The following is a 15,415-nucleotide window of genomic DNA, read 5'->3' as shown; positions in this document are numbered from 1 at the left end:
TTTTAAGTTTGATTCAATTTCATCACTGCATATATGAGGCAATTTTAAATTAAGCCCATGCCAAGGAAAATCTGCAGTCTGACAGAAAGCACTCTCTTGCAAGAAAACCAAAACTCTAATTTTTCTTCCATTTCTAGTCAGTATTCATAGGATGCAACAGCTTCTGAGAGCATTTGGTTAAAATGAGACATGTAAGAGGAATTGTGGGTAGGGGCATATAGAGATTATAGAAAGAGCAAAAAGTTCTTTTAAAAAGTTATCTGTATTTTAGAAATGAAATTTTATCTTTTCATTAGTTTAGACTCACCACAAGAGTTACAGGTATGATAAAGAACTGTGAAGGTTTGGTTATCTTTAATTAAAAAGAATTGGGTATATTCAGAAAACATAACCCCTGCCTGTGTTAGAAAATCAGGAGTAAGTTGGAGCTTCATCATTCGGAGGGAACACGCTGTGTGTCCTAATGGCAGTCTTGGTTTTTCTAGCTATCTCGAGGTCAATAAAATATATGGCTGACCTTTTTAACCTTGAAGGAATCATTCTCACATTTAGCACCCACTGGGACCCAAAGCAACGGACCAACTGCTCAACAAATGTCTCACAATCAACAAAAGGAATCCTATGTCCCAAGGAGATAAAAAATAGATTTCAGTTATTTTCATGGAAAATTGAAAAAAATACTAGGAAAGTTACAATTCATTAGAAAACAATCCCAAATATATGTTGCCTTTACTGTTACCTTAAGTTCCCAATATTCTATATTAAAAACCTACTCCTTAATTTCCACTTACAATTGCCTTTTAGCTACTCTTCATCAGCTCTTCTGAGTCATAAATCATTGCACAAAACATACTTGCTTTTAAACACAAGCACCTGTTATTTAAACTAGAGAAGGAGATGCAAATGAGTACATTTCAAGCCATTCACTTTATCTTCAGGAAGTGATTTTTGCCAACGCTTAAGAAAGTTTTTTAACATTTACTTTTCTCTTAGAGTTACCAGTTAATTGAGCAGAGGTCAAGGATGATAACTGCCTCTTACAAAACATGATTGTGCCACAGTGAAACTATTTATTAGGCTCTCTGGCTGAGATTCTCTTCGGGTTACTCACAGGTGTGGGCCTGCTCGAGAAAGACTGGCTGGCACTCTTCCCTCCGTAGTAATTCATGGAAAGTGAAATGAAGTCCTGGTTTATTAAAAACTTTCCTCAGATATCAAAGAGGATGTTGGAAAAAAAAAAAAAAACTGAGAATACCCATACTTCAGATGATACCAGTTCTTTTCTTATGCTAAGGAAAAAGCAGGACCTGGGAAAAGGTGTGGTATATTACCTTTGCAGGTATGATATCACTCTTCAAAATTTTCAGTTTACAACTGATCACATGTATGCTACATTTGTTTTAAAACATAAGTTATAGGTGCCATGGTTTGGAGTCTAAACATTAAACTACAAGAAAAACCAAGAGTTATCCTAATTTCACAAAGAAAATGTATTTCTTTAAAATACCAAGGCACTTGGAAATCACCCTTTTTAGCTAATTTTTAGAAGACAGAATTTCAGAAAGCTATTTGCTAGAAGTATTTTTCTCTTTGCCACCCACCAGGATCTCCCTGAACTGTAAGCAGATTTATTTTAATTGACCACCACAATGCAACACTCTCCTCCAAGCCTTCTTTTACAAACAGTGGACTTCAAATTTCCTCTGGGACCATCACACAGAGAGCAGCAGTAAATGAAACTACATGCATATATTTCTGCATTCCACCAATCCTTTGCTTAAATGTTAAAATGTAATTATATATTTTAAATGATCAAAATTTCCAATTTTGACAGTGATCTTTTTAGCTTAAACCAAACATTCAACAATAGTAGAAAAATCTGCATGTGCAAAGTAGTAAGATTTCAGTCATTTCCATTCCATTACTCTAAAAAGCACTTTGTAGTCATTTATTCTGTATCATTATTGAGAGCTTATTTGCCAAAAATCTAATGGATTTTTTATTCATTTTAAATCACCCTGGCAAGAGTTAGCAGACTTTTGAACAGGAGGTTTTAAATGCTTTCTTTCAAAAGAAAAGATGTAAAACCCTGCAAACAGATTGTAGAGGTAACAAATACTGACTTACATGGGAGACACCTTACTGTATTAGAGATTAAAAGACTAATCCTGTCAGATTAAATTTTAAGAAGCATAATGACTAAATTGTCTAATAAGAATTGCATAGTAAAATATTCAATTGCCAAGGAAATATTGGGGCAAGAGGTTTGGATTTAAGTCCTCCCAAGTAAGCATAATTGAAACTTATACCTAATAAGCCAACTATTTTAGAAAATATATTAAGTTTTGAAATGGCTATATTATGAAATCAAAGATTCACTTAGGCACATGGGCTGTTATTGTCCAAAAAACTCCAGCTGGTAGGATATATTGCATGGCAATTTTCTCTAGGCAAATATCTCCCATCACAAAGATGTATTTGCCATAGCTGCATTTAACAATCAACCAGACAAAAATTTAATTGACTTACCCCTACTAGATTTTTTCCTGTCATTTTTGAAATGTTTATACAATTGACAAACTATACCTTAATAGAAATGGAATCTACATATCATGCTTCTTCCTAGTTTTCTGTGTATGAACATCTTTTTCTTTCTTTTATCTAGCCTACCTACCTTTCATATAATCTGGCAAAACCAAATTTACATGACTCTTTTAAGTATACCGATCATTTTTGGTTTCTTAAGGAACTATTTTTCCAATAACATGCTAATGAAATGCATATAAAATATTTAAGTTAAATTGAATAAAATTTAAAATGAAGTAGTAAGTGCTGACAAATAAAGAACCTCCAGAGCACTTCAAATATCATGACTTAAGTACTTATCTTTTTAATAGTAAATTGAACTTTTTTTTTCTATTTAGCCTTTCTAGAGTTTAAAAAAAAAATTCTCAGAAGCATAAAGATATATTGGTATTATGATAATACTTCAAGTGTTAATTCTGAAGATTCTATAAAACTGTTCACAGGCATCTCATACTACATTGCGAACCTGAGACCACAGTTTCACTTCAATAGCTAGCCTCAATGGCTTAGTATGAAATCAAAAGTTCCAGCTGGAGGAGTTAAGCATTCACACATTTGTAAAAAGCTATCTGCAAACCTTCCTCACATCAAAGAGTATCTTATCACTGTGAGTGTGTGAGAGTGCGTGTTTGGTGTTTCTAGTAAAAGGAAAAAAAAGAAAATCAAGAGTCAAAGGATAATTACAGTCTAAAAAACAGAAATGGCAGCCCACCCACTTTCTCATAAGAGTGATTAAAAAAAATAAAAGCTTTGGGAATTTCTCAGTTAATGTTTACTTAAGATTTACTCTTTAAAATTTTATTTAAATTCAATTAATTAACATAGTGTGTTATTAGTTTCAGAGATAAAGAATTCAGTGATTTATCAGTTGCATATTAACACTCAGTGCTCTTTATAAGAATTGGTATTAAAGAGTAAAGTGTACACATTACCAGTGAATACAAAGTACTTCTCAAAGTACTTCAATACTGAAGTGCTATCGCATATTGTAAGATATTTTATAAAAGAACTACAAATGCTAAAATTATGTTTAAGCCAGATAATCATTAAGCATCTATGTTTACTATTAAAGAAAAATAGTATACTTCCTGAGGCCCAGATGTATTCTTAAACCCAGGGACTCAATAAAAGATTAAAGATTAAAAAATGATTAGGTCATTTATTTTATTCTCATACAGAACTGCTCCCAACAGTATATGATTTAATTTTAATTCATCCAGTTTAAAATATCTTTGGTAATAACAAATTCCAATTGCTTTGCTTAGAAGCCTATTAGCAGACTAGTTGGTATTGATATAATACTACAGTTAATTGTACCTTCTAGATTTGGGAAACCAGGCTGCTCTGCAGCAATTCTATAAACCTAATTAGATAATGCAAAGTTAATTTTTTTCCTCAAGTTTCAGTGTACCAGTTCTTATATTCAGTGAACTGAATCAGATCTCCCTATTGGCATGTTTAAATGTTTCTCTGGAGTAACGCTTTAAAATGCTACCAAGCCCAAAAGGGAATTTATAATGGAGCAGAAATGAGAACGTTTCCCATTTTGAAATATTCAGGATTCTTAGCAAATGAAGCAACTGAAAGGTTGCTTCCCTCTCCAAAACAGACTTCAGCCCTGGGTACTGCAGTTTATGTTGCCTCAGCATTGCTTTCAGGATCACAGGACTGAACTAGAATTAAATGGTAGACCTCACTGTTTAAAAAAAAAAAAAAAAAAAAAAAAAAAATTTTTTACCTGAAATGCTGAGCAGGCGATTTTGCTATTCTGTTTCTTCCTGTAATTACACGTCAGGCAAATTAATGTGTTAGAAGCTAAAAACTGCCTAATACTCTGTGGATAAAGTTTCTTCTCCAACTTCAAATATGAGAATGTTGCTCTGGTCGCAGCCTTTTATAAGTTACTGGATTTTAGACCAAAAGAATGCAAAAAAAAAAAAAAAAAAAAAAAAACCTACTATGCATTATAATCATTTTAATATAATGTGTATAGCATATAAAGTATATATTTCCACAAGCACAGGATTATGGTTTAGCTTAAAATATGTATGTACAGATGTGTCTCTATACACACACAGGGTGGGGCTTAGAGAGGCACCTGATTCAGGCAGAACAAACAGAATCCGAAACATGTTAGTTCTCCCTTTGATAATTAAGTTCTCTAATAAAACCCTTCTTCCTCTTTTTGTATTTTTCTTCTAGTGAAGGTGATTATTCACCACTTGAACTTTTTCTTCCGAGCCAGCTCCCCTGGGTCATCATATTTACTGAGATGCCCGTGAGATGCCACTGTAGCCCCTCACCAGGACCCAACTGCTGCAGGTGAGTTTAGCAGGCAGGGAGGCACACGCTTCCACAGCCACTTACAGAGTCCCTAACTTTGATCAATTCTTGCTCAAATGCTGCAATATTTGAAATTGCTGATGGTCCTGCTCTTAAGTTATCTTTGCCCATATTTTCTACTGGGCGATGTTCTCTAAATTTTCTACTTCTGCCTATGCCTCCTTTCATCTCATCTCCCACCCCCCTCTACCTCCCTTCTTTCAGGTAAGAAGGCCTTTTCTGGGTTTCTTTTTTCCTACTCCTATTTCTCTCCTCTATCCACACATAGTTCCTTTGTCACCAATCCGGTACTCAAGCTTCAGACATATATTCCTGCCAATGATTTGCACACTTTGCATCTGGTACTGATCCTATTCTGAGCTCCATCCACCCAGTAGACACTGTCTGTAAGATATTACATGCCCTCCCTACCCCCCAAAATAACTACAGGCCAAAGCAAACCAATGTTTTGTTTTATTCCCCTCCAATCTACCCATCCTCTAGACCAGCACCTCTCAAAGTATGACCCCTGGACCAACTGGGGAGCTAGCTAGTTACAAATTCAAATTCCTTGCCTCACCTCAGACCTACTGAATCAGAGATTCTAGGCGGGAGGCTGGAGTACTTTGCTTTAACACACCCTCTAGGTGATTAGGAGGCCTACTGAAGTTTGAGAGCCACCATTTTAGATAGTTCTGTTCCTTCTAAGGTCTCAGCATACTCCCCTTCCAGTATCCAGAGGGCTCCTCCTCCTACCAGCAACACCAGCTAATTCTACTTTCATAATCTTTCTCTCTCTCTCTCTCTCTCTCTCCTCATACTAATTGTCTTGGCCCCTTTCCTAACTTTAGGCCTCATGTCCTAGCAGGCACTTCTCACTGAAATCCAGCCTGCACGGTTTCCAGATTATTCCTTTTAGCCCAGCTCTGCCATTCACAGTATTCAATCTTTCAGGGTTCAGATGCTTTCTAGAGTTCTCTCTCCCATTCTTCCACTCCCCAATCCCATCTTCCAGCCATGCAGTCCCCAGGGATTTGCTATAACCATTTATGCCTTTGCATATACAGAAAGCTTTCTAAAGAGCTTTCTGACAGCACCTAGACCTTACAGACTAGATACTGCCTTTTCTGATTCCACAGGATCTGGTGGACTTAGCTAATACAGCTCCTGCCTTAACACTGCAACAGGTTTAAAACAACAACAACAAAGTCATTACTCATTTTATCAAGGACCATACAATTTATCATCCAACCCAGAGCCCATTTATATCTGCAAGCTTAGCAAATACTGTACTCCCTCTAAACTCACCATGTTCTAGGTCACACTGGCCTTCTATTTTTCAAACATTAGACTCAAGGACTTTGCACTTTCTTTTCCCTCTGCCTGGAACATTCTTCCCTTAGAATTGTATTATATACTCATTCTTTGGCCTCAGCTCAGCCACTGCCCCCTGAACTTCCCTGCATGGTCCCCACTACCTCTTTCTCCTTCATGTTATCCTTTATTGTCTTCAGTGTTTTATTTGAAATTACCTCCCTACTGTCTCTATGTCCTCCTTTCAGTGTAGTCCACTTGAGAAGGTCTATCTTGTTAAAAATCTTAGTGTTTGATCAGAGCAAACGAGACTGACCTGGCTCTACCCCTAAGTAAATGGCCTGAGGCAAAGAGTTCACCTCTCAGACTCAATGGTCTCATCTATAAAGTGACAATTACAATGGACTTGCATTAGAGAGTTATTGTTACAATTAAACATAATACAAATAGAATGCTCACCTGCCACATAGGAGTCAAGGTATGTTATCTGTTATCATTGCTATTATTATTTACTGCTCTATAGGATTTCCAATGCCTAGAGTAATGGATGGTACTCAGCAGACAATAAATATTTGAAATACTTGAGTGAATTAGTGAACCAAGAGCTGATGATGAATCGATGTTACTACTCCCACAACTCTACTTCAGAAGCTTCCAAAAAGCTTCTCGAAGTCCTGACTTAATAAAGCCCCAACCCAGTTCCTTGGCGTACCATTTAATTCCTTTCAAAATGTGGCCCAAATTCACTTTTCCAATCTTAACTTTTATCACTTTGTTCTAGTAAAACAAAAAAAAAAAAAAAAAAAAAAAAAAAAACTTTCTTCTCACCATATCCTTTTAGTGTAGAATGTTCTTCCTTATCTCTCTCCCTGATCCGACACTCCAGGTCTAGTCAAATGCCACGCTCCTGCCTCTGCACATGCACCTTCTCCAGCTCTGTAAAAACCTGCTTCTTACTACTGTTATTGACACAGATCATCTCGCCTACGAGAGGAGGCCTGTGTTCTTGCCACTTCTGCATCTCCAGGGCCCAGCTCAGTGCCTTGTGGAAAGCAAGCCCCAGATATATTATTTTGAGCAAATGGGCAGTTAGAGGTTGGGAGGGATTATAAAAAGACCCAACTTTATATATCAAAAGAAAACTGCCATTATTATGGCAGTTATTATTATAAACATCTGTGCAGTTATTAGGTCAACACTTTTCATCTCCACCACCATCCAGAACAGCATCTCCAATGCCTAGAGCCAGGGTGGCATTTGGTAAACACTCAAATATTTGACACTTGTTAAGTGACTCATGCTTATAATAAAAATATATCTCCCAATTTTACAAAGAATTCTGCCCACAATGTTAAGGCATATTTCACCCTCTCACCCTTCCTCATCTTCTGCCATATAAAAGCCAACCATAAAATCATTCCTCTCATAGACTCAAGCTATGTTCATTTTATTATAGAAATTGTAAATTCTTAATTTAATCACTTCTCTCCTTCTGTCTGATTGTACATTCATTCTTCAGGAAAGAAAATTATAATTCAAAACACGAACAAAGACAATGATCTAGGTTGAAGTCAGATAATCACAATCATTTTCCTACATTCAAGAGCCACTCAAATCTTGCTGACCAACTCTTTTTTAGAACTCTGGAGTTAGAATTTACAAATAGTCTGTTTACAAATGGTCCAAGCTCAGAATTCTGATTTTTCATTCATGTTGCATTATTTTCTCTCTCCTTCTGCCTCCAATTTAGGATTGGCTGATCTAATGCAGCTTATACTAACACCAAACTGTTGCAGCCCACACCTTATCTCCCATTCCACACAGCCAGTCTCAATCACAAAATAGTTACCCAAATTCAACTGGCTCTTTAACACTTTTTCACTCCTTTACTAATAACCACGCACTCTCTGGATGGCTCTTTTCCACCTTCTCCACCTATAATTTGGCTCTTGACAAAATATTCTGTGACAGCTCTCAGTGTTTCCCTATATTGCTACTGGATTAGGAAGAAAAGAAGGAACCCAGGCCATGCATGTATTGAATAGCTCTTCAACTAGGAGATCTCTTTACAGCAGGATCTTTTATTTAAGGTGTTCTTAGTATTCTCCAATGGGGTCTTGCTAGAAGGAAGGTGAAGAAGTGTGGTACAGTAACAGGACTGATGCCTCACCTTTGACCACTGGATGGGCAACCCTTCCACAAAATCCACAGATCTAGGATTCTTAGGAAGGTTTGCATTTCTAGGGTGTCCAGACCTAAGGGGGAGACATGAATGAAGGCTTCAGCACCTTGGTAGATGGGGTAGATACTCCATGAGCTACTCCAAGAAACATAAACCCTGCCTTCAAAGGATTCAGTCAGTGGTTTACAGTAAAATGCAAAAGCTTCTGAGTCTCAATCCCCTCCCCGCCAAAAAGCACATATACATAGATGTCTGCATTAATTTCAAGAGATTAGGGATGCCTGGGTGGCTCAGAGGTTGAGCATCTGCTTCGGCTCAGGGTCTGATCCTGGGGTCCTGGGATCAAGTCCCGCATTGGGCTCCCTATGGGGAGCCTGCTTCTCCCTCTGCCTGTCTCTGTCTCTCTTTCTCTCATGAATAAATAAAATCTTAAAAAAAAAAAAAAAGTCTGCATTAATTTCAGGAGATCTATAATGCCCAGAGTTCCCAGACTTGGTATTATGGGAGTTTTTCATTACAGGTGGGAGGGAGGACAGTTACACAGAACAAAAACAAATCCTGAGGCATTTCAACTGGAGAAGTGAGACAACAGTGACCACTTAAGGCACTACACTTTTGCTAAGTGATAGAGCTCTACTCCTAATGATATCAATGGAGCTTCCATTTGAAATCAAATCTTAAGGTCAAGAGCAGAGTCTTTCAGGTTGCAATCAATCATCACAGAGATAAAAAGGGTTTGGTAAGGTGGAACTCGAATGTGACAGGGTAATCAATTCAGTTACTCAGCCTCATTTAAGAAATATTCCTCTCAACGGGTCTTAGTTTGCTTATTGCTTAACACCTCTCTGCCTAGGAGGATTCCTGAATTAGCCCTGCTGTGTATGCTCTAAACCCAAATGGCATTAATGGTTTGACTAAGGTCACATTTGTACCTACAAAGAATCATCAGTTTACCAGCAGCTTCTCACCAGATCCAGTACTGGATTTGTACAATAAAACCACTGAAGATCTCTCAACATTTCCATTACAAACCTTTATTGTCAGAGGCTTATAATTCAGCTTTAAATTCAGGACTAAAATTTGGGATATATGGTCTGAGAGTTACTATAATTTATTTAACTAAAAGGAACTTTCTGCACCTTGTAAGTACTAAACAGATGGTCTTAATAAATGTTGACCTGAAAATATCCAGAGGATAAAGCCTAAAAAAGTAAGCCCTCCCATAACCATAAAATAGAACATAAAAATGTGTGAATGTCTGTCTTCAGAACTTTCAATGTGACAAATAATCAACCTAAACCTCCTGACACCTTCTTCTCCACTCCCACATCTAATCAACTAGTCCTGATACCTTTGCATCTTTAATAGCTCTTGAATCAATTCTCCACTTCCAGTCACCCTGCCAATCCAAGCAACGTCATGTCCCATCTGAACTATTATAACCCCCAATAGGATTCCTACTATCTGCTCTCTTGCTCCAAATCAATTTATACTCCCTGCAGGCAACCAGAATGATCCTTCTAAAACACAAATCTGATCACATCTCCCCTTCATTGAAAATCCTTCAATGGCTTCCTACTGCTCTAAAGACCCATATCACATTTGCATCCTCATTCCACGCCACCCCTCCCTCTCCATGTTCTAATTATATTGGTCTTCTTCCAGTTCCTCAGTTCACCATACCACTTCCAACCTCAGGACGTTTACACATACTTCTCCCTTTAAGGAATGCCTTCCTCCCACATCCAGATCAACAACTATTTGTATTCAAATCTTCAGCTTTCAACTCAATAGTCATTTCTTCAGGTAAGACTTTTATGGCCAAATTCCCGTTCTTTTATCCCCTATGGCTTTTTTTCATACCAGCTAGCATAATTTTTATTTGCTGATTTGTAGAGTCTTGATTAATGCGGAGTGCTCCCCCCCTCCCCAGGCTGTAAGATCCATGAGGTTAGAGGTAAGTAGTTCAATAACTAACATTAGGGATGCCCGATGGCTCAGCGGTTGCTTTCAGGAGTCCCGGGATCGAGTTCCACATCGGGCTCCCTACATGGAGTCTGCTTCTCCCTCTGCCGGTGTCTCTGCCTCTTTGTATCTCTCATGAATAAATAAAATATTTTTAAAAAATAAGTAGCACTAGTACATAGCAGGCACTCAAAAATGTTTGTTGAATAAATATCATACACAACAGAGTACCATTTGAACAGTAAGATCATCTTTCACATCATTCACCTCAGAAAAACAGCAAAAGGCCCTGCGAGAGGACGGAGATAACAAATGTGTTTCTCATCTTGACCGTGGGTATTAGGTTTTATAATATGGACCTCGATACCCCCAGATATAAAGTAGTAGTCCTGGCTTAAAACAAAAGCAAAAACAAAGGAGCAAGTTGCTACAGATTTTATTGCCCGGAACATTGAAAGTACAAGACAAACAGTGGCACAGGGTGAAGCCACAAGTACAAGCCTGCCAGGGTAGAGGCAGAACCTTTATTTGGTAGATTGTTCTAGCCTATTTCAAGCCATTTACAGGGATTTATAGGGGACCCCCCCCAAAAAAAAAAAAAACCACAGATCCACAGGTGGATAGGCATGAAAGAAGAGGCAGGTGTCTCACAGTGGGTGAAGGAGTCTGCAGTCATAATCAAATGAAAAGAACTGGAAGGCGGAAGGGAGACTCAGGAGTCTGAATCTGCTTACTAGCAGAACCTTCCCTAAAGGAAATGTTCTAGTGTTAGATCTCAGAAGTTCTTAGGATAGTTTTTAATAAAAGGAGGTAAAAGTCTCTTATTTATGCTCATAAGGATTCATAAATTATGCCTTAAATTGCTTACTTAACATTTGCCTATAAGAGTAATAAAAGGTTTGGGCTTTCCTGATACACAAGCAGTCTTGTCAACGTCCATTACATGTAAGAAGCCAGCTTCTCTCTTTGGTAAGTGATAGAAATTACACTGGACCCAGTGACAAACTATCAAATAAGTTGGACCAAAAATCAAGATATCACCACCTGCTATTGAATAATCAGCCCTGTGGCTTGGTACTTATAATAGCCACCCTAATACAGTATTTCAAAAAGAGAGGAGTCTTGGTGTAGATGCTCCACCATCTCTTTAAAAGACCTGTCACGGAACTGCAGGACATTTTGAATATGGCTAGTTTTGTCAGACTTTCCTCAGTTTCTCTCCTAGAAAATGGAGTTTTAACACTTCTAGCTCTCTGTAAAAGGCCATTTGAGGACTTAAATACTCCCAATTGCAATATTCAGTTATCCTTTATCAATCATTTTGAAAGCAAGAAAAAAAAAAAATCAGAGGTCACCATCAGCCTGTGACACCTAGGAGGCTTCAAACCACAAACACGCTAAAAGGAAAACTTAGTACTTCTTATTATCATTACCTTAGGTGACCTGGATGGGACGCCACCCCAGGTCTCTCGAAGAGATTCCACTTCAGTTAAGACCTCACATACTAAGTCTTAAGAGTAAAATCTAATTTCATCCTATCGACAGAAACTGATAAGTCTCCCAGGATTCTTAAAAGGATGCCTTCCCACTCAACTTCCTGATGCTAATGTCAAGGGAAGTTAATAAAGGAGATCACAGAGACGCAACGTAGATAATATTTGCAAAAGGCACCTGACGACCCGGCCAAGTCCTCCCAAGGCCCCGGGGCCGCTGGGCGGCTCTGAACTCAGCACCGCACCCCCCCCCCGGCACCCCCAGGGCAGCGGGCCATCCCGGGGCATCCCGGCCCCGGCGTACGGAGGGGGGCGGGGGGAGAGGGCTCGTTTTTCAGGGAGATGCCGGCCGGGGGCCGGGGCGCGGGAGGGGGGTGGGGGAGTCGGTGAGGAGCCGCAGTGGCCGCGGCGCCGGGCTAGACCGTCCCCCGCGAGGGGCGGGGGGGGTGGGGTCCCGGCGAACACCCGGCCCCGGCGGCAGGCAGGTGCGCCCGGCGGAGCCGCCCGAGGTCCGCAGCGCGGCGCCTCTCGGGGTCGGCCGGGGAGCAGACGGCCAAGCCCAGCCGCGCAAGTTAGTTTTCCGGCGCGGGCAGCCCCTGCCGCAGCCCGGGCGGAGGAACCGGCCGCACACCCCATCCCCGGGCACGGCCGCAGCGTGGACTGCGAGCCGGGCCGCCCCTCGGCTCCCCGGGCCACCGCGCCTGCCCGCCGGGGAAGCGGGACGGAGAGCCGGTCCGGGGCGGGGGCGAGGGCGAGGGCGAGGGCGAGGCCGCACACCCACCCGGGCTCCCGGCCGCCGGCGCCGGGGGGCGGCGCTGTCCGTACGAGCCGGAGGCGGGGCGCCGGCTCCCTCCCTCCCTCCTCCCTCCCTCCCTCCCCGCGGGCCGGCGGGCAGGCGGCCGGGGGAGCCGGGGCTGCGAGCATCCCCGGACGGGCGGGGCGGCAGGGGGGGCGGCTCCGAGGGCCCGGCCCCGAGCGGCGGCGATGGCACCGGCCGCGTCTCGCCTCCTTCAGGCCTGCTCGCGCCACAGGCCGCAGCCTGGACCAACCCCGCGGCCCCGGCCGCGACCGCGGCGGTCCCCGCACGGAGGAGCGGGCGGCCGGGCGGCCCAGCCCCGCTCGCCCGCCACCGGCTCTGCCCCGCTCCCCTCCCGCTCCGCCCCGCAGTCCCGGCGTGGACCCGGGGCGGGGAAGCGCGGGAGGAAGGGGCGGCGAGGGGGCGGGCCGGCGGCGGGCGGCCGGGAGCCGGTGCGCGGGGCTCGGCGCCCCCGAGCGGCACCACCTGCGGAGCTGCGGCGCCCCGACCGCCCGGACCCGACCCGACCCGACCCGACCCCGGCCCCGCCGCGCCGCGCCCCTGCCCCTGCCCCTGCCCCCGCCGCGCGCGCGCACAAAACAAGTTGCAGGTCGCCGCCGCCGGAGGGGGCGGGCGGGTCACTCACCCTCATCCTGCTGAGCGGGCTCGGGTCGTCCGGGCGCGGGGACAGGGAAGACCAGAGCAGCACTAGCCCCAGGAAGCTTCCCAGCACCAGCAGACTGCGTAAGAGGAACCCAATCTTCAGCCTCATCTTCCTCCGGCGGCGAGAGACACGGAGCCCGGCGCAGCCGCCGCCACCGCTCTCCCCTCCCTCCTTCCCCCTCCTCCGGCTCCGCACCTCCTCCCTCCCCCACCCCTGCCGCTCCGGCTGCCGCCCTCTCCCGCTCCCGATCCGGAACTCCCCTCGGCTCTACCTCCCGGCCCTGCCCTCCGCCCCCTCCCCCCGCCCCCGGCCCCGGCCCCGGCCCCGGCCCCGGCCCCCGCAGCGCTCCAACCGCCCCGCCGCCGCGCTCTGCCCGGCGTCGCTCGCAGCCCCTCGCCGCCCCTCCCCCGCCCCCTCCCGGCCCGAGCCCGCCTCTCGGCTGACCACGGCGCCCAGGAACCGCTCCCCGGCCCCTGTTCCCGCGTAGCTAACTCGCTCTTCCCCGGGGCTGCTCCTAGCCTTTGCCCCACTGCTCAGCTCGGAAAGCTGCCAGATTCCCAAACTTTTGTGCTAATGACGGGCCGTAACTCTGCCCCTAAGGCCCGTGCCCTCCGGGATCCCGCGGCTCGCCGCCCCCCACACCCCTCCCCTCCCCTCCCCTCCCCTCCCGCGGGCCCGGAGCGGCTCCCGGCCGCCCCCCCGCCCGGAGCCCCCCAGCCGCCAGGCTTCCAGGAAGCCAACCAGGAAGTCAGGGCCGCCGCCGCCGCAGCAGCTCCACGTGGCTGATTTATAGCTGGGAGGATTTTTTCTTATTGATTGTTCTTGCTTTTTCACACGGCTCCTTAAGGAGGTGGATTTGTAACTGAAAGGCCCAGGTGTGATGTGCACGTATCACTGGCCTGGAGGGGCTCGCCTGGAAAGCCAAGATTTCACTTATTCTGGGGCGAATTCGAAGAATGCCTGTCTCCCAATAACACCAACCTTATTCATGGACCGAGGATTTGGGGTCTTTAAAACAATGCTCTACCTTCATTGCGTCCCTCAGACCTGATTTTTGCCACTTGATGGAGGTTCCTTGATTTCTGTTTTTCAACCGCTTTTCTGCCCGTGAGACCTAAATTATACAGGAAAGGATATTGGCAAATGTGTAGCCAAATGCCTCACCCTAGGGGAATAATTATACAGCCGTATCTCCAATAAAGATGCCAGTCACTTTATTGCCAAGGTTATGGGATTACGTTGTCAGTGCACCGTATCTTAAACTGCCTAATTCAAGTTAAATGGAATGGTTAATATTCTAATATTTAGGATGGTGATGTCTCATATCTAAAAGGACTTTAAGAAAAGTAAAACCTAAAAAAAAAAAAAAAAGTAAAACCTGGTTATTCAAATTTTTTAAATGATATGGAGAGTTTGAATTCTCCAGATAAAGAATTGTACCAAACTAACTTCATGTACTTCATAATTTGGGTTACATTACCAGGTATATTGGGGAATTCTGTAGATGCCATAATTTCAGAATTTCCACAAAATATTTGAAGTGATATCCTTGTGAACGACATAGGGAAATGTAGAATGGGTGACAGTTATAGGTAGGGATATTCTTGTTTGGCTGAATAATTGTACACAGTTGCAATATAAGCTAGATATATAGAGCACGTGGAGGAGGGATATCAGGTGTTGAACACAAAAAACTATCTGACTCAGCATTTTTATCAGCCACGTAGGTTAAAAACTAGTTCTTTTTAGTATAAAATGAGGGAGATTTTGCCGAAGACTTCTTTGGTGAAAAGGACCTGAATACTTAACTGATTAAGTATGAACCTGCTGCATAACAGAGAAAGCTAATGGCCCACGGCTGGGTCAATTCAGGTCAAATGTTGGATCCCAGAAATCGCCTGTTCCTAAGTACGCCAGGTGATTCTGATCCAGATAAGCTGTGTGGGGCCTTTGGAGAAACAGTGAAAGGGAAGGGGTGCTTGGAGAAAGATTAACTTGGATATTCTCCGGAGGCAGGAATAAGATCATTTTGTGAACCCAACTTGAGCTGCTCAGAAGGGAGGAGGAGGACACGTTTGCAAAGTAGTCAGTTC

General features: G+C 43.5%; 1 protein-coding gene across 3 annotated transcripts in view; it reads right to left on the bottom strand.

Moving 5' to 3' along the window:
• Positions 1-13,608, bottom strand: part of GALNT7 (polypeptide N-acetylgalactosaminyltransferase 7) — a 136,062-nt gene extending 122,454 nt beyond the window's left edge. For 2 of the 3 annotated variants that reach the window (XM_072795988.1, XM_072795987.1), the window contains exon 1: positions 13,305-13,608. In XM_072795988.1, coding sequence (XP_072652089.1) covers positions 13,305-13,430 — 126 coding nt within the window. In that variant the 5' untranslated portion in view covers positions 13,431-13,608. The remainder of the gene's footprint in view (positions 1-13,304) is intronic. The other variant, XM_072795990.1, reaches the window with a different exon arrangement.
• Positions 13,609-15,415: the final 1,807 nt, after the last annotated feature.

The sequence above is a fragment of the Canis lupus genome, chromosome 24 (assembly GCF_048164855.1).
Source record: "Canis lupus baileyi chromosome 24, mCanLup2.hap1, whole genome shotgun sequence".
NCBI classification, from domain to species: domain Eukaryota; kingdom Metazoa; phylum Chordata; class Mammalia; order Carnivora; family Canidae; genus Canis; species Canis lupus.
This window is presented reverse-complemented; position numbering and strand designations above follow the sequence as displayed.